A 19,253-nucleotide genomic window follows, 5' to 3' on the forward strand; every position below is an offset into this window, starting at 1 on the left:
ATAAAATTAGAATCTAATTTAATTTTGAAATTGCATCAAACAAAATAAATTGTCAAGAAAATATAAACAGTTAAAATATCACAAATATCATATGAAATATCATATAAAATGATAAAAAAAATTAAAAAATAAAGTTTAGTGATGGGAATAAAAAATAAAAAAGACAGCATTGTTCAGTTGAATGTGGCTTCCATAGTGGATTCAGAGAGAGTTCACAGACATGCATGGAGCCCTTTAGTGTATCACTGTAATAACGCAAAAATATAACATCCGGACCATTGAAAAGTTGTTTTCGTCACATGTGATCCATAAATATCAAAGGTATTGAAAGAATCAAGGGAAAGGCAGTTTAGATTTTTTCCAGAGGACATGGAGTCATTAAGATAATGACCCAACGAAAAGCATAGGGAACTCCGAATATCCTCAAAACATGTCATTAGGATTCGATTTCTGTAGCGAATAAATTGTCTTCTGACTACAAACTTTCAGTTGCAAGTCATTAGCTGATTAATGTCACAAACCTCTATGACTACCTTTTCAAGTGATAGCAACACAAGACAAGATGCCCGAGGATTACTTGACACAGACAAACACGGCAAAATGCTTGATAACATGCACATGAAAATATCCAAAGGAATTTTTAAAATTCAGTGCTCATTCGTTCAAATAATAATCTCGTTTTGGTATAGCATTGCTAATCATGTTTAAGTTATGCAGCATGGCCGACCACAGCTTACATCATACAATCAAAGATGAACTTACCGGAATTACAGAGGGAAAAAAAAAGGAATCAATGATGATGATACAAGTAAAGAACAGAGTGCCTACTCCCATCCAAGTTTTAATTTGGGAGAGGCAAACAATCACATCTGGATGACGTAAACTCCAAAATGGAAAGTTTTGAGAGTATTAGCTGCCCCTTGTTGGTCCACTTTAACACTGGGTCAATATCTCAGCCCCGTCTTTTGTGATTAGAATGGTGTGCTCGAACTGTGCTGATAGGCTTCCATCTTCGGTTACAACTGTCCAGTTATCATCCCACATTACAGGGTTAACGCTACCAATTGTCAACATGGGTTCTGCATTAATGCAACAATTGGCGAGTGAGAAAGGAGGGAGGTCAGTCATTTACCATATACAATCGTTCACAAGAAAAGAAAAGGAAGCTACAACTTCCAAGTGATTCCATTTGTACATGTGAGACTAGCAGTTGAAGTTGCTAGTGCTGGAACTTGGAATGATCTTTAACTAATGGATGTGAGTACAAATCCATGTGAAGCAATTAACAACAGAAATTTAATTCATACTATAAAGTATCGAACACCTCCCCAGGAAAAAAAATTATCAACAGAGATACTAAATGTTTTCATCCCTCCAAATTTCATTAGATTCTCCATTCCTTGGAGCTGCAATATTACCACTTTTGCTTTGATTAGAAAACTTTAATCCATCGGGACATTTTCATATCACATGCATATGAATTAATGAAGCCCGTAAGGTAAATTTCACATGTAAATACCGATAGTGAAGGTTTGATTCAACATCATGCGCCCACCATCATTGTTTCCTGAAAAGAACATAACATTGTTAGCGTTAAAGAATATTAATATTATCTTTTGGAAAGAAAAAAAATTGCATTAATGCTGGCATCTGGGAGAAAAAGAGAAATAGGAAAAATTGTTTATTGCGATCATGTGGGCAAGGCTCAGTCTAATAGGAAATGTTTCTGTATCTCTATCTGCAATTACATTAAGAATAGTACTCAAGGTACCAGATTACTATATTGGTGCACAACTAGCTCTTTAAACAACTTATCACAAGTTGCCCTTTCATCTTTACTACATTTCAGCATTCTATGCAGATTGCAATTTCATTCATTCCATGGTCAATAAAATAACATGAGAACCTGCAGCTCTTTTATGTTTAGCAAACTTCAGTGAATCTAGCAGATCAAATTGTGTGAGTGTCCCTTGCTCATCTTTTTCAATACTTCCAAATTCTCATTTTCATTCTGAAACATCTAGACATTGTGGAGGATTTGATATACAATCATGCAGAATGGCACAAAAGGATCCATGTACAGCTGACCCCAACTAGTTTGGGATTGAGGCTTGGTTGTTCCAAATCCCAGAACCTAACAAGTGAAAGGGTGAACGCAAGGGGACACCGAGCTATTATTAAAACCACATAATATGTGAAATGAAATAACAGAGGAGAGTTCAAAGTCAGGTCGATTACTGAAGTGCTGAACAACGGGATCGGCATGGAATACACGTCCAACACCATGGCCAACAAAATGTCGGACAACACCGTAAGAATATTTATCTGCATGGTCACTTGAGAAAACATAATCATGAGTGAGTATCAAATCGAAACTGAAATGTTTTTGTTTGTTTGTTTGTGTGTGAGGGAGCATGGTCATGAGAGAGCGTGCGTTTTTGTGTGACACACATATACAAGCTAAAGATTTTGATGCTGCTTGGTAACTAGAGATGAAAAGATTCCCTTTGAAGTCAGAAAAAAATATTGACGAGATTTTAAAAAATATTGACGAGATTTTAAACTTCCTCAAATATGTAGGGCATAGTTTTCAAGTTCATCATAAAGTGTATATATATATATATATATATATATATATATAATGAATCTTACATTCCCACCACAGTTGTACAGGAGAGAAGACGATGAAAATGCAAAACTGAGTAAATAGAATGATATAGCAGGTTCCTTACTGTATTGTTTTGCCAATTTTCTTGTACTCCACTCCCGGTGCACAAATTGATATTGCTCTGTAAAGGCATTCTTCAGTCACCTGTAGGATGATCAACAAACATTCTCATACATATATACCTAAAATGAACAAGACTTGCAGAAAAATTCATCTAGTCAAACAATTATTCTTCACAAGAGACTACTTCTCAGGAGTTTCCAAAGAAAAGTACGTAGAAACCAGTGATGGCTAACAAAGATGGACTTTAAATGATAATATTTACTTTCATCAGGCATAAAAGGATGACTATATTTAGTCTCTAATCCACAGAAGATGAACAAGCATATTCTGTTAAGAAAAAATCAGTCTATAATTTAAGACAACGCTATATTTCCATGTATAGCAGAAAAAAGGATAGAACATTTAGTGTGTGCGCAAAATCATATCAAATGGTGATCTCTAGTGTCCAGAACTGTACAAAACTAGTAATTAGTGTTTACATGAATGTAATAAAAAATTTAACTAGATGGCAAAAGTTAGAGTCTTCATTAAATAGGGCTGTTAATTTGGTTAACAAACTTCAAGACTAACACTGAGACAAAGAAGGTGTTTTGACAGAACTGTTCAGGTTGTCTAAGTATGCTACAAAGCTTGCAGATGCTTTAGATGAGCTTAAAGTTCAGTTTAAAGCATGATATTCTAGCTCGGTATAGAAAATCTCATAGAGGTCTCCAATGATGATGGCAGCCCACTACACTAGGCTTGCAACGTTTTGTCCATTGTAGATCATAGTAGCATTTAAACCTCATGTTCTCTTTTGGCCAATAAAAATGCTTATTCACTAGCAATCAGAAAAAAAAAAAAAGGATTCTGGAACTAGGAAGGCGATGTGCTATGTACCTAACTCCAATAGTAAATAACATTGTTAGTAAACAAGCAATGGCTTTTACTTTATGACTGGCAACCACAGAAACAAATGGATGCCACATAAGTGCACCATTCCAAAGAGTTACCTGAACCAGTTTTCTGGCTTCGTCATCAACATCTCCACAAAAGAAAGTTGCTGAGGTATCACCATGATAACCCTGCACATCAAAATAAGATCACTAGATTTAAGAGACAGAAAAATCAGAATATGCAATGAGCAATAATTGCAGACAAACTATGATTTATTCTTTAAACTAGTTCCACTTTTCCTATAAACTACAGAGATATCATATCTGTTCACTCAAGGATATACTGGAAAAAATGAAAAACCAGAAGACACTCACATTTAGATAAACTGTAACATCAATGTTGATTATATCACCATCCTGCAAAAAGAAAAAGAAAAAAACACAATGGCTAAGTAAAATTTTACTCATTCAAACAGATAATAGCTTAACTACAGAAAGATTGAAATTCCAAAACTTTAACAGAGAGACCTCAAGAGCACGTGAGTCTGGTATTCCATGGCAAATACACTCATTCACTGATGTGCAGACACTCTTAGGAAACCCACCATATCCAAGAGGTGAAGGATACGCTCCGTTATCAATTATCATTTGATGAACTGCTTGGTCAATGTCATCTGTTTTTATACCTGGCTGCCAACAAAAACAACAATTAGAACTTTGAGATCAGTTAAACTGACTGACCACTTCTTTTTAATGCATGGACAATCAGTATATTCTCAATAACTGACCCACTCATAGCTACCAATCCTACTAATACAAACTAGAAGAAGGCAATGGAAAAAATAAGAGGCTAAAGTTCATAGCAAGATAAAATAAATCACTACAGTTTCTTAGTGCATAATGAGGCTAATGATGCATTTTAATTAATTTATATAAAGCACGAGATAACTATCCTTTTGACTGGTCAGAAAGTACCATAATTTTACCTTGACTAAAGTCCCAGCATACTGAAGAACCTGGGCCGCAAGCTTTCCAGAAGATCTCATGCATTCTATCCCATTCTCATCATGCACTTCGGCCCCACTTGCAATGCCAGGTGGTTGCCGAGAATTGACATAGGGAGGCCTTGGTATATGATCTGGAACAGGTCGACGAGGAGACAACTTCCCTGGCCTTAGACGTTGCCGCTCGGCATTAGGCACTTCATCCAGATTTCTGCTAATTTCAATGAGGAAAATATTAGATGTGCAATCCATCTTCTGGTATGTCAGTGTTTTTCTCAAACTCTCTATGCATGCTCATTGTGAAAAAGTAAAACAATGCACAATACCCTATTTCATCAGGTCCATCCCAGAAGCATCAAACTGGCCGATATGGCCCAATATGATGCGAAGTTCCTTTTATCTATAAGGTAAGTAAATTCAAATGATATACATAGACCACAACCTATGCCTACATCCTAAAAAATTAACTCACACGTGTTTATGTACAAGCACGTTGCATGAAACCTATAGAAACACCACAGTGCAGCTCACTTCAGAAGTGCAGTATATCAATAAACCAAAGAAAGTGCATTACAGACAAGTAAAAAAAGAAAATGAGGAATAGAAGGATGATATATTTTTTGTGTGTTGGTTTTGGCATACCTTCTATTGAATAAAAGATTGGTCAAGCCAGAAAGCGTTCTAGACAGTTGCATTGACACATGTTTGTTTCCTGTAAGAAAATTGCAAAAAACAAAAACATACTGTTCTGGTGAGGTAAAAAATGCCATGAGCTGCAAACAACAAGGTCTAAAACCAGCTAGCATAAAATAACATTCAATGGAAAACCAAACCATTTCGATAGAAAATGAATTTAGCCCATTGGAACTTTAAAACTTCACAATAAATTATCTTTCTTTGTCTCACAACTCACAGGTAACTGTTCATTTCATAAATCACCTAAGTTGATGCAAATCAATATAAAATAAGAATACAACAGCACCTAACATCAAAATCTCCAACTGAGTATTCAATAATTTCAAGAAAGCATTAAAATTTTGCAGGTTCGACAACCACTCGGTGTAAAAAAGACTGCAGCCAAAAGAAAGACAAGGACTTACTACAAAAACTGAATAGTCAGATAAACAGAAGAAAGTGAAAAGGGACCTGGTTTGTAGAGAAAGAGACGAGAAACTGGCTGTTTTGATAGAAGCAAACGATCACCTACAAAAGAAGAGAGGAGTCTTGGTTGCAGGGAAGAGGCGCCAACCATTTCTGTGCTTTCAGTGCTTATCTATTCTTGAACAACAGAAATCTCTCTGTTTTTCTTGCCCTCCTTTGTTCTTCTCACTTTTTCCAATTGCTTTGATATGTGTTATGGGCCTGTTTAATGTTGGCCCATTTGGTTCTTATTTCCGACTTTCGGGCTCAAGCCCAATTTTGATCCATTATAGTTCATAGTTGGCAATAACATTTAAGACGGGCTACAAAATTGATAAAAAAGGGCAACCTGATTTTCACTACCCAAAGTTTCCGGAAAAAAAGAAAAAATAAAAGATTGGCCGCATGATTCGACAAAGTGCAAACTTTAACAAACACTAAAATACATGGAGAAAATATTGTTGCTCGTCTCATTGTTTATTTTTTTTATATTTTATTTTGGATTTTGTTGTGATTTTTTTATTTTAATCATTTTCTCATCTATTGTACTATTCTATAGCCAAATTAAATGTTAATTGCTTCTATTTTGTTACTAAAGATAAAAATTAAAAGAAAAAAACCAATTTGTAAAACATGAAGAAACTAAATGGCCATTTTAAAATTGACTAAAAACATTAATTTTTTTCCTCGCAAGTTTGCAACATACCGATTTTCTATCCATTTAATTTTTTTGCAATTCATTTTTAGTATAAAATTTCATTTCTCTTAATCTTTAGTTTGAAGTAGAAGAGAAAAAATTATTGGATTCTAGTTGTAGAAATAAAAAATCGTTTGTTGACAATGATTTTAACTATCAAAATGATCGATCTTGGTGTCAACATGTTTTATTTTATAAAAAGAGTTTTACTAAAGTGTTTTTTCATTCTTAAAATTCATGAAAAAATGTACCTGGCCTCATGAAATTCTTGGGTTTTGGGGATTTGTTATTTTTAGATTATTTTTGGGTTATTTGAAGGCATGATGGTTTTATTTGGGTATCTATAAGGTTTTTTAGGTGTATTTAGGTCGATAATTAGTTGAAAATGAATTTTTTAAGTGTAAAATACTTGTGGCTCGACTTTTTGGCAACATGTAATTGCTAGAATCTTTGTAGAGTAGACAATGTATTTACTTTTTTTATTTCAAAAAACTTAAAGGATGACAAGTTGTCAGTTCCATTAAAAAAAAATAACTTAGATGAGTGGGTTGTGGGTTGTTTTAAGCTCACACGCATGGGCTTATTTTTGACGGCTCAGGCATGTCAGGTCTCAACTTTTTTATTTTTTGTTTTTTCATCTTTTTCATTGCTTTTTTTTTCCAATTTAATCCTTCACAATTGAATCTTTATTGACTTTTCTAGCTTAATTTTTTTTCAATATTATCATTTGATATTTTGTTGATTTTTAATTTGGCAATGTAATTTATTTCAATTTGATATTTGTAGGTTTATCGAGATCTTAAACAAGCGCCGTGAAATTTAGTTGTTAATTATCAATTTTGCGAACATCTTTTTTTCTTATTATGCAATTAAATAAAAAAATTATATAAAAAATTGTTGGACATGATTAAGTACATGACCCGGGTCATGGATTTAACTAGTTAACTTTAGTTGATTACGAATCAAGTTTCATAATTTATTTCAGTTGCACAAATAGTTCTCAATTTATTTAACTAAATATCCCATAACCTAATTTTTTACCCTCTTTTCAAAATATTTTTCAAAGAAATAAAAAGGTGAAAAATCCAAAAAATATAATTTTTATGTATTCACATCATTTTCAATTTCTTTTTAAAAGAATCCAAAAATGTATTTTCAATGCATTGAACTATTAATGCTTTTATTTAAAAATCTGTGATTAATTTTCTTATTGAAATGACGCTGACATTGCTTTTTTTTTTAAAAAAAAATACAAAATAAAAAAAAATGAATAAAAAGATTAAAAACGCAAAGCAAGAAAATAGAGGTACTAAAACAAAACTAAGTTGCTTGCAGACCACAATCACACTGCTTATAAATGTAAAAAAAAATCGAGGACAATAGAAGGGAGGCATTTATTAAAAAAAAATAAAATTAACCTAGGGTGGAAGCCAAAGAAAAAGAGAGACAATCTCTCCCACAGATTAAGAAAAAACTTAGCCCAAAAATCTTCAACCGACCCTTTTCTTTTCAAACTTGCAACCCTTCTTACAGAAACCAACTCTCCACTTTCTCAGACCCATCATCTTCAAGCCTCTCCCATCTCACTATCAACCATACCGGCCCGAGAACCACCAACAGCTATCTTAACAATCACAACCGTTGTAAGCTCTTCCTTCCACTCATCTGACCATCGATGACAGTACAACCACAGGCCACGGTTCTCTCCCTCCTTCAGTCGATCGACACAACCCCTCAGTACTCTTACAACTGTCAGTCAGATCCTTTCCAGCCACCAGCCGCAACCAAACACGCCAGCAACTGAAACTCCTCCAAAACCAAAACTAAGTCATTCCTTCTCTCATTTGTCATGGCTCTCTTCACTCTAATAAAAATTTCCCATATAATCGGCTACCAAACAAACCCAAACCTTCCACTCGTGACATGCACAGCACCACTTAACCATGACATATCCCATCGATCTCTCTTCCATGGCCGTCATAGAAGTAGCTGAGTTTATAGAGAGAGAGAAGCAAATTGGTGGACAAGAAAACAAAACAAATCGACTGTTTGTGTTTTTTTTTGTCTTGCAGGTAGCGGTGACCTTCATTGCATGCACAAGAAGAAAAAAAGAAGGCGTCACTTCAGATCCACTAGGTTTCTTCCTTAAACCAGCAGCGGTAACACGGGGTTCCTCGCACTATAGGTGAAGGTGGCGCCTGAGACCACGTGACACCACTATTCTTGCAGTACCAGTTTAATTACTTCCAACAACTTCTTTGTTCAATCTCAGCAGTTCCAATTTACTTCCAATATTCTAGAAGGTCCACTTTGGATTTTGAAGGATTTTTGATATGTTTGTTGTGATCATTGTTTGATAATGATCGTAAATATGTGTGATTTTAGGTTATGTGAATAAATTAGTAAAAAGAGGATGTGCGTATCTTTACACAAATTTTATTTTTTAGCATGTGTTAGATAAAGAAACAAAATCATTTGTTTTAACTAGCATTATGACAAAGTTTCCAAAAAAAAAATAATGTTTGTATTTTTAATAAAAAAAATATAAAACAAACATGAAAGAAAAGGATATTTTTTTTTTGCATGATTTAGCCTTTCTTTAAAATACGTAAAAAGATAAAAAAAAATACTTTTTATATTTTACATGTATCATGGATTTAATAACGATTTTATTAAGCTGACTTGACCTAAAAACTTTCCAAATTTGTTTATTTTTAATATTTTAATATTTACAAATTTATACAAAAAATTTTCAATAGTAAAAAAAAAGCAAATTAAATGCATAATAAACGAGAACCTCATTCGCTCTCTCCTTTTTGTTTACTTTTTATATTTAATCATATAAAAGGTATTCTTGGTATTAAAAAATAAAAACATAATTAAATATCATTCACTTTAAAATGACTAAACTTGTTCTATAAAGTTATGGAATGTGTGTTTTTTTCACCAATAAACAGATTAATGGTTATAAAAACATAATAGAATCTTAATAATAATAAAATAAATAAACAATGTAACTTATTTTAGGTATGGTGTACTAGAGGTGATATTGTATTCCCTATGCATAATCAGTTTTTTTATCCAGATTTAGATTTCTAGTAACAAAATACTAGGTGACGATTTCAAACCTTGAAACCATAAAAAAACAAGAATTTCTTGTTCTTTCCACGTCCAAATTCAATCCGGAAGGATGATTGTCACGACGTCTTATACTTGCGACAAAATACATGCATAAATTTTTTAATTTACTATTGATATTTTTATGTTAAAATAGTGTAGAAAGTATTGTCATATTCAATTTTTTTATATTGAAAAATAAAATTATTCAACTCTCACAATGAATCACAAGTTACAGCTGGACTGGTTTGTCCTCTCCTGGAACTTCAAAGGTTCCAGTAATAAAGTAACGAACTAATGACAGTAAAGAGTTCAAGATTGGATGCACAGTGATGAATATATATATATATATATATAAAAGAACTCCAAAAGTCGGAAGAGGTGTGAACCTAGAATGAACATGCCATAAGCCTTCGTATATGCACCAAATATAACATTGTATGCACTTTTGAAACCCTCAGACTAACCATCAGAATGAGGGGGATAAGCTGTAGAATTCTGCAGTTGTACCCTCTTCATATATAGCAAACAACTTTGGCCAAAAGTACTCAGAAACGCAGGAACACGATCAGATACAGTGCTATGCATGCATGCCATGCAACTTAAAAACAGTATCCATAAAAGTGTGAGCCACTATCTGAGTAGAAAAAGGCTGAGACAAAGCCAAAAGCCATAAAGTGTACATACTTTGTCATTCTATCCACCACAACAAATTAATATAACGTCTTTACCACTAGATTTTAGAAAGCCCTCGATAAAGTCAATGGTGAAATCAGTAAATATTGCTGTGGGCAGCGGCGGAGCTAGAATTATTTGTTAGGGGTGGCCAAAAATAATATAATAATATATAATATTTGTTTTAATTTATTATACATGAATTGTAAAAAAAAAAACCTGCATTATTTAGTTTTATTCAAATAACTTATTACAAACATATAATGACCTTTGTATAAGGTAAAAGGTTTAGAGCAATACTGAATTCAGTCAAAGCAATGAAGTTAATTCCATCTTCATGATGTATCCATCACTTTAATGTTGTTGGTCTTTATACCTATCAAATATAAACATACAAAGTATAAAAGAAACATTAGCTAAAGCGAAGCATTATTTATGTTTGATAAACTTTGAAATAAAATAAAAAATAATAAAGAATGATTCTTACATATTTATTTTAATTGTGCTCGTCGTTCTTTCATAGAATAGAAATCATCGATTATCATATCAATTGTGAATCTTTCAGCAATTTCTTTTTCTATGTAAACAATCAAATAATTTGTAAGAAAATCATCCGATTACGAAGTCTTGTTTTAACAATCTTCATCGCTGAGAAAGCTCGTTCAGTAGTTGCTGTCGAAACAGGAAGAGTCAAAATAAGCCGAATCAACCTGTCAACTAGTGGATAAATTGTTGATTTTCCTGTTTCAACCAGTCCTTGACATAAATCAGCAATCGATGACATGCTCTTTAACTTTAGATGATTGGGTACATCAAGCTCATAATGCTGCAACTGAAGTCTCAAATGAATTTTTTCTTGGTCAGAAAAATCTTGAGGATAGAACTTGTCAACAAGTAAGCATATATCTTTAACATTGAATAATTTATAGCTATTTCTAGGATCTAAAGCTGTGCTTAACTGAAGAAGCTCGATTGCCTGCTCATTGAATCTATTATTTAGCTCTTGCAATTGTTGATCAATGATAGCTGTAAATATATCAACTCGGTAGTGATGTTCAACTGTTACTGATTTTTGTTTACGGCGAGATCGTCCCACACTAGAAAAACAAGCATTCATATCAGGAACTTCAATGTCTTGATGCTTACAAAATGATATCACTTCTTCTAAAAGAGTTTTCCAACCATCATCTCTTAACTTCTGAATTAAAGTCTTTGTAGTAGTCACTAAATGCATAGCATTTAAAATGTCTTGAGATTTTTGTTGTAGAGCTTGGCAAAGCATATCAGTAATTCCCATAACATCCTTCATTATATGTAAGATGAGTGCAAAATCAAATGACATTAGCAACTTAAATGAAAAGACCGCATCACCACGTTGAGAATAAATAGATCCATCTACAACAATGTTTTCAAGAACCAAGCAAGTTGCCCCATATATTTTTATCAAACTGCAAATTGATTTGAAGTGCGAACTCCATCTGCTATCTCCAAGTCGTTGCAAACCACCAACTTGATTAACTCCTTTACTCGTTTCAATCTCACCAATATCAACTAAATGTTCAATTGTAGATGCTTGAAAAGCCCGTAATTCATCATTACGCTTACAAGAAGCACTAACAATGTTAATAATAAAAATCAAATTCTAAAAGAAAGTGTGAACATCAGATATTTTTCTAGCTGCAGCAATAAGAGCCAATTGTAATTGATGAGCTAAGCAATGTACATAATATGCATAAGGGCAATCATTAATGAATAAAGCTTGCAAACCATTCCACTCTCCACGCATATTATTGGCACCATCATACCCTTGACCCCTAATATTTTGAACATCCAGATTATGATGAGATAAAACAAAGGAAATCTCTTCCTTAAGAGTTGCAGCAGTTGTATCTTTGACATGAACTATATCCAAAAATCGTTCTCGTATAAATCCACTTCTATCAACAAACCTAATAACAGGGGTCATTTGCTCTCTTCTAGATTCATCTCGAGCTTCATCAACAATTAAACAAAATCTTGCATCACCAATCTCATGACGAATTGAAGATTGAACATTTCTAGCAAAGACATGCAAAATTTCTTTTTGAATTTGATGTGAGGTGTATTTAGCATTTTGTGGAGCATTACCCAAAACAAGAGCACCTATTTGTTCATTGTATGATGCTAAAAGTTCCATCATTTCAAGAAAATTACCTCGGTTTTTTTATTCTGGACGTTCATCATGCCCTCTAAAAGCACATGCTTGAAATGTGAGCCAACGAACAATATCTATTGAAGCTTTAATACGCAATCGATTATTCTGAATTTCTTAAGTAGTTTGCCTCTTGACTACCTTCTCAATATGACATGATTGGTTTTTCAAATTTTCCAAGCACCTGGTAGCAAATCTATGAGCTGAATTTGAACCTTTTCCCATATGAGTCAAAAAAGCACATCGTTCCCCATCATTAACTTTCTTCCAACAATTAAATCCTTTAACAGTAAATGTGTTTGATCCTGGCTTTCCAGATGGTTTACTTGGAAATAAATAGCAAGGGAAACAAAATGCAGTATTTTTCTCTGAATATTCAAGCCACGGATAACTTTTGAACCAATGAGACTGAAATCGACGAGGATGTTTATTACCAGTTAGCGGATATTCAGACATCAAAGGTTGATATGGCCCAAAATTAATGTATGCCCTTCGAATTTCATCTTGTTGATTAACCGGGTATTCCCAAATTTGAGGACGATTGCTTGGATCTCTAATTAAATGAGCAATATCGATTCTAGTAAGAGGTTGCTCACTAATCAGCGCATGTTCTTTGTAAACTGAAGCACATAGAGGCTGCTCAACCATAACTTCAACATTATTTGGAGTTGGTTCACTAGGCTGTGAGTTGTCAATATTTTTCCTTTTTTTTAAAAAAAAGAATCAATTCTTCTTATTTTGTTCATGGTTCAACCTAAAATCAAAACATATATAGTGAGAAAAAATTGATAATTTTGGTGGCTCTGCTAAAAACAAAACATAAAAAAAATCCATGCATAATCAAAACAAACTAATAAAATATATCTAATCAATTAGAAAAAAAATCACTATAACAAGAATTCAAAAAATAATTGTTAGAACTAGCAAATTTAAAAAAAAAAGAAAAAATTATAAAATTATAAAAAAATCTTATTAAATTCTTAACAAACATCTCAAAACAAAATAAAAATATATTTTAAATTTAAGTTATCAATATCCAATTACGTACCTTGTTTTATTTATTGAGAAATAAATCAAATAATACTCTGCTTCAATCTTTCTGCACAAAAATTCTGTTTAGGATTTTTATTCTTGTTTTTGTTTTGATAGGCTGCGTTGGACTTGTAACAATTTATATTAGGGTTGTAATTTGTAGTCTATAGGGAGAGAAAAGACAAGAAACAAATCCATCACTTTGTAACCTATTAATTCACAGTCTTTTGTTCTCTTCACCTGGCAGGTATCCACAGTCTTAATACCTATTAATTCACACTTTTGTTTTACCCCTAAAAAAAAAAAATTTCTTGCAGGGGCCCGGGCCCCTGCTTGCTTCCCCTTCACTCCGCCCCTGGCTGTGGGAATAGGCAATGGACAAAGCGAACATGGTGAAGTCATCTTTTCAGACTTGAATTATTGGCAGATCACACAACTTTTAATGAACTCACGAAAAGAATTAGAATTTCTTCGGTCCTTTTCAGTACAAAATTGCAAAAGTCTCTTAATTGTACGTAGCAGTGACTCCTGAGTGACCTCCGACTGTGTGTCTTCATGAAATAATTGTAAGATATAATGTATCATTCCATGAAAAACTGTGGTGTCATGCTTTTGAAGTAATTAATGTATCATCCCATGAAAAACTAATAGAAGAAGAAGGATCTTGTTGAAGCTTATGAATCAAATTCTTAATGGATAAATCAGAATCCTAAGAATCTTCATCCTTGTCAAGCAATTCTGTGCGGAAACGGATGCAATTGCTAAAGATGTAATTCAATCCCTGAAGTTTAAAAAGATGCATAAGCAACCCTGTTATTACACCCTTTATATATATACTAGATCATTTCCCAGCACTATTGCTGCGGGTTGAATAAAAAAAATTTATATAAAAAAAATATTCAGGTGCTGTTAATGAATTTCTTATCAGAGAAAAAAAAATTAAATTATATGAGAATTGACTTAATATGACCTGGTCGACTTGGCAAGTCTAAAGACCACTCGGACAACCAATGAAAATATATTTTAACTAAAAAAAAAATCAAGACAACACTTTTTTTAATTTTTTTTGAAAAGACAACATATTATATCGACTTGAATTAACCTGTTAAATCTGTCACTCAGGTCATGAGACCTTGATAACCCTATAAAAAACAAATAAAAAAATATTAAACATAATTCTCAATCAACCCAATGTTAAATGATGAAATAGAAAACAAAATTCAACTAAAAAGAAGTCAAGTCACCCGGGTTAACCTGTCAAAACCTGGGTCATGAGATCAGGATAACACTGCAGAAAGCAAATCGAAATAAATTATAAAGCTCAATTCCCAATCAACCCAATGTTGAAGGATGAAATTAAAAAAAATAAAAAATAATTGAGTAAACCAGAGTCAAATAACTAAACCCTTAACCCGAGTTATGAGACCAATATAATCTCATAAAATGCAAACTGAAACAAATTATAAAGCTTAATTCCTAATCAACCAATAATGAAGGATGAAGTTGAAAAAAATCCAACTATAAAAAGGATAAAAAAAACTCGAGTCAACTAGCGTAACTCGTGACTCGAGTCATTAAACCATGATAGCCCCATGGAAAGCAAAAAAAAAACTATGAAGATCAATCCCTAATCAACCCAATATTAAAGGATTAAATTGAAAAATAAATTATAGGCAAATGACCTGAGTCAACTTGAGTTAACTTGTCAATCTCGGGTTAAGAGACCAAGATAACTCTATAGAAAGAAAAAAAAATATAAAATTTAATTCTCAATCAACCTAATGTTGAAGGATGAAATTGTAAATAAAAAATAATCAATTAAAAAAAGAACAAAAAAACCCTGAGTCAACCAGACTAACCCACAAGACTTGTGACCTAGATCATGAGACTGTGATAATCCCATAGAAAGCAAATAAAAAAAATTATGAAACCCAATTCTCAATCAACCCAAATGTCGAAGGATGAAGTTGAGAAAATATATTAAAAAAATGATAAAAAAAACACAAGTCAACGTGACTAGCCCACAAAACTCATGAAGTCTAATACCCACCAAACTCAATATTGGAGGATGAAATTGCAAAAAAAAAAACCTAAGTTTGAAATTAACTAAAAAAGTCCTCAAAAATTTTAAGGACCAAAGTGAAAAAAGCATTGGCATTTCATTGTTCATTGCTATAGTGAAATGTGAAGGTCTTTTAATGTATGTGTGTGTGTAACTGATCTTATAATCAAGCCATAAGCATTTCATGGGAGCTTTTTTCTGAAAAACAAATGCTCTAAACTCTGGTGATCTGACTTATTAATCAAATGCTAATCAGCCAAGCATTTCTGTCATTTCCTAACAACAAAGAATATAACAAAAAACTCTTTTACTACCAGAAAACTGTCAAATAGAAATACCGACGAAAAAAGTATCATCGGTAAATTATGGTGATATTTACCGATAGAACATGACATCACTATTTCCATCAGTATTCACCAACAGAAAAAGTTCCATCAGTGAATATAGAGGGAATTACCTGTGGAATTAAAATAAAAAAAATTAGACATGTATTCTCTTGTTAATTTCATCGGTAAATCTGACACGTCAATAATGCCCATATAATTATCAATGAAAAATTATATTCGCTACTTTGCATCAGGAATTTGATTAGTACTTAAAAGTGCATTCTCATTAAGATTTTATATCATCATATTGCACTAAAGTATCATTAAATTCCCTAACTAAATCATGTTTTACAATAACACGTTTGATAATATAATATATCTTTAATTTATGATAAATGCTTATTTTTAATACAGGTATATCTCATAATTCTAAGAATTGATTGATGTGATTAACTATTGAAAGTAAAGAGACAAAAAGAGGACTAGACTAAGAGAAGAGATGTTGGTTCAATTCCAACTGGAACACCATTCGGTTATTGGATCATAACTGGAGCTGTAGACCTTAGATTTAGGTATGCTTTTATATGGATGGAAAGCTAAGACATAGACCTAAAACTTTCATGCGGAGTCTAAGACTTAATTCTGTCGTTTTCAAGTTCAAATCTTAGCAACAATAGAGAAGTCGGAATCTGTCCTGCAGCTCAAACACTGTTCGGTTTTTAGCTCATATCTTAAGTTTTAGAAGTCCAAATGAGCTCTTTTTTTTTTATTGGAAAGCGGAGACAATTGCCCACAACTTTCATAAGTTCAAGGGGCTCTAATTCTGATGTTACCAATGATGTTTTGGCCAGCCAACAATATCAATAAGCAACCAACAAGTCAATGGTTGGCCGCCAACTATTTTTTTTTGTCAACCAATCAATAATTCTGAATTTTAGCCTATAAAAAAAGGCATTTGCCATGTATTTAGTCATCTTGGTTTTCAAATCAAGATCATGTTCTTGCTTTCTTTCTTTATATTTTTGTAATGCTTAAGTTTTGCTTTCATTAATATCATATTTATGCTTTTCATTTTCTTTCCTTTACTTAGTTAACCTGTATCTTATTTATGTTCTTATCTTGTTTATTTATGTTTCTCTTTTTTATTATGTTTAGCTAAGTTTATTATGTCAAGGTGAAAAGGTTTCACTAATGGTGTTAGAATAGGTATAATATAAACTCAATATGGACTTCAATGTTTATATCCAAGAAAGTTTGCTATTAACATGTTTTATCTTTTTATCTTACTAATTCATAATACCTTACTTGTTAAATGGTTAATCTAGATTTATGTTGTATAACACTTGGTACATCAAATGCTTGATCCTTCATAGTCTTCGACTGACATCGTTGTTATGATAGGAACTTGATTTGTTGTTAACATAAGTTAGCATAATGAATACCTGACAATATTTACAAGTATGGTGTTACTTAGATAAGATGATTAATATGATCATGTTAATAATTTATAACGAGCTAATAACGATAAATCATCCGATTGGAACCTTATTTGTGTGTGGTTTCCAATTGAGCAATAAAAAGAGTTTATATTATATTTATTTGAAATACCATTAGTGGATCCTCTAACCTTGACAATTGTTTTATCCTTGTTTAATCTTTTCATCATTATTACATCTCAAAGTTGTCTTCAGCATCAATATCATTTTATTATTTGTAATTTATATAATTTACCTCTTTTTGGTTCGACCCCGGTCTTGCCGGGTTATTGTTACTTCGACACTCCTGCACTTGGGATAAGACATCAACTCTTTGATCGTGTCAAGTTTTTGGTGCTGTTGCCGGGGAGGTAGGTTATTGTATAAATTATATATTTTCGTTTATTTTCGTTTCCTTTCACTTTTATTCGTTTTTCTAATCTTTGTTCCTTTTCTTTTTCTTCATTTTCTTTTCTTTCTTTCTGCACTTGCATGAGAGTTTGGACACATACATTAAGTGGTAGACTTTCTAGGAAATCCTCATTTTCTTTAGAAAACATGGCCGATCATTTTCTTTAGAAAACATGGCCGACGAAGATAACCATTTAATTCATAATGAGAATAATCATGTTAGAACACTTAGAGACTACATGAATCCAACAAGAACAAGTGCACAATCATGTATAATTTTTTCTCATGATGCATCTCGTTTTAATTTTAAGCCAGACATTATTCCACTTTACCTACTTTTCATGGCTTAGAATTAGAAAATCCATACTTGCACTTAAGAGAATTTGAAGAAGTTTGTAACACCTATAATGACTTAAATTGTAGCATGAATACTATTAAATTAAAGCTTTTTCCTTTTTTCATTAAAAGATAAAGCTAAAACATGGCTACAAAATCTTAGGTCAGGATCCATTCGTGCTTGGGATGAAATGCAACAATAATTTTTAAAGAAGTTTTTTCCATCTCGCAGAACAAATTCTTTCAAAAGACAAATCACCATTTTCACTCAAAAACTAGGTGAAACATTTTACTAATGTTGGGATAGGTATGGAGACTTGCTTAATACTTGCCCTTATCATAGTTTTGAAATATGGAGATTGGTTTCACAATTTTATGAAGGGTTAACACCTAAAGATAGACAAATGATGGAATTGATGTGCAAATAAACTTTTAAAAATAAAGACCCTGATGAAGCAATGGAGTACCTAGATTTGCTAGCTAAAAATGCTCAAAATTAGAACACTACGGGCACTTATGAGGCACCGGGTAAAACTCAACCTCATACATCTAGTGGAGGTATGTACAACCTTAGGGAAGATTATGACCTCCATACCAAATTTGCATCTTTAGCTAGAAAAGTCGAGGCACTTAAATGTAAAAAGAGTGGTCAATTAAAATCTGTTCAAGACATTGTATGTCAAATCTGTGAAACAAATGAACATGCAACCAATTTAAAAAACAAGTAAAAAAAACATTTTGAAAATGGGATTATTTATTGGAGGTTAACATGTAAAATCAATGACTTGGACCATGAGACCATGATAATCTCATAAAAAACAATTTAAAAAAACATTTTGAATCTCAATTCTCGATCAACCTAATATAAAAGGATGAAATTGAAAAAAAAATAAAAAAATGATAAAAATTGACCCGAGTCAACCTAGATTAACCTACCAAATCTAGATCATGAGACTATAACAACCCAATAATAAGCCAATCAAAACAAGTTGCGAAGCCTAATTCCTAATCAATTCCATGTTGAAAGATGAAATTGAAAAGAAAATCCATGAAAAAAAGAGAAAAATATAGACCCGAGTTAACTCAAGTCAACCCGTCAAACCCATGACTTGGGCCACGAAACTAGGATAATCTCATAGAAAGCAAATCAAAACAAACTATAAAGCTTAATTCTCAATCAA

The 19,253-nt window shown here is 32.5% G+C and overlaps 2 protein-coding genes across 2 annotated transcripts; both read right to left on the reverse strand.

Moving 5' to 3' along the window:
• Window positions 1-661: 661 nt before the first annotated feature.
• Window positions 662-5,937, reverse strand: LOC133693335 (methionine aminopeptidase 1D, chloroplastic/mitochondrial). The gene is made up of 10 exons (XM_062114531.1): window positions 5,757-5,937; window positions 5,253-5,322; window positions 4,593-4,821; window positions 4,135-4,296; window positions 3,982-4,023; window positions 3,724-3,795; window positions 2,733-2,812; window positions 2,239-2,336; window positions 1,520-1,567; window positions 662-1,079 (listed from the first exon to the last, which is right to left on the reverse strand). Exons 1-10 carry the CDS (start codon window positions 5,860-5,862, stop codon window positions 934-936), a joined length of 1,053 nt encoding a protein of 350 aa, XP_061970515.1. The 5' UTR covers window positions 5,863-5,937; the 3' UTR covers window positions 662-933.
• A 4,891-nt stretch (window positions 5,938-10,828) lies between these two features.
• On the reverse strand, window positions 10,829-12,415 carry LOC133694415 (uncharacterized). The gene is made up of 2 exons (XM_062115913.1): window positions 12,007-12,415; window positions 10,829-11,811 (listed from the first exon to the last, which is right to left on the reverse strand). The coding sequence occupies exons 1-2, from the start codon at window positions 12,413-12,415 to the stop codon at window positions 10,829-10,831; spliced, it is 1,392 nt and encodes a 463-aa protein (XP_061971897.1).
• Between the last annotated feature and the right edge of the window lie 6,838 nt (window positions 12,416-19,253).

Source organism: Populus nigra, chromosome 5 (genome assembly GCF_951802175.1).
Source record: "Populus nigra chromosome 5, ddPopNigr1.1, whole genome shotgun sequence".
In the NCBI taxonomy this organism is placed as follows: domain Eukaryota; kingdom Viridiplantae; phylum Streptophyta; class Magnoliopsida; order Malpighiales; family Salicaceae; genus Populus; species Populus nigra.

Coding starts and splice junctions, on each gene's coding strand:
- LOC133693335 (XM_062114531.1), bottom strand. CDS start 5,862: ATGGTTGGCGCCTCTTCCCTGCAACCAAGACTCCTCTCTTCTTTTGTA. Junction 5,323..5,756: donor TCTCTTTCTCTACAAACCAG/GTCCCTTTTCAC, acceptor ATTTTCTTACAG/GAAACAAACATGTGTCAATG. Junction 2,813..3,723: donor AAGCCAGAAAACTGGTTCAG/GTAACTCTTTGG, acceptor ATCATCCTACAG/GTGACTGAAGAATGCCTTTA.
- LOC133694415 (XM_062115913.1), bottom strand. CDS start 12,415: ATGGAACTTTTAGCATCATACAATGAACAAATAGGTGCTCTTGTTTTG. Junction 11,812..12,006: donor TATGCGTGGAGAGTGGAATG/GTTTGCAAGCTT, acceptor GGGCTTTTCAAG/CATCTACAATTGAACATTTA.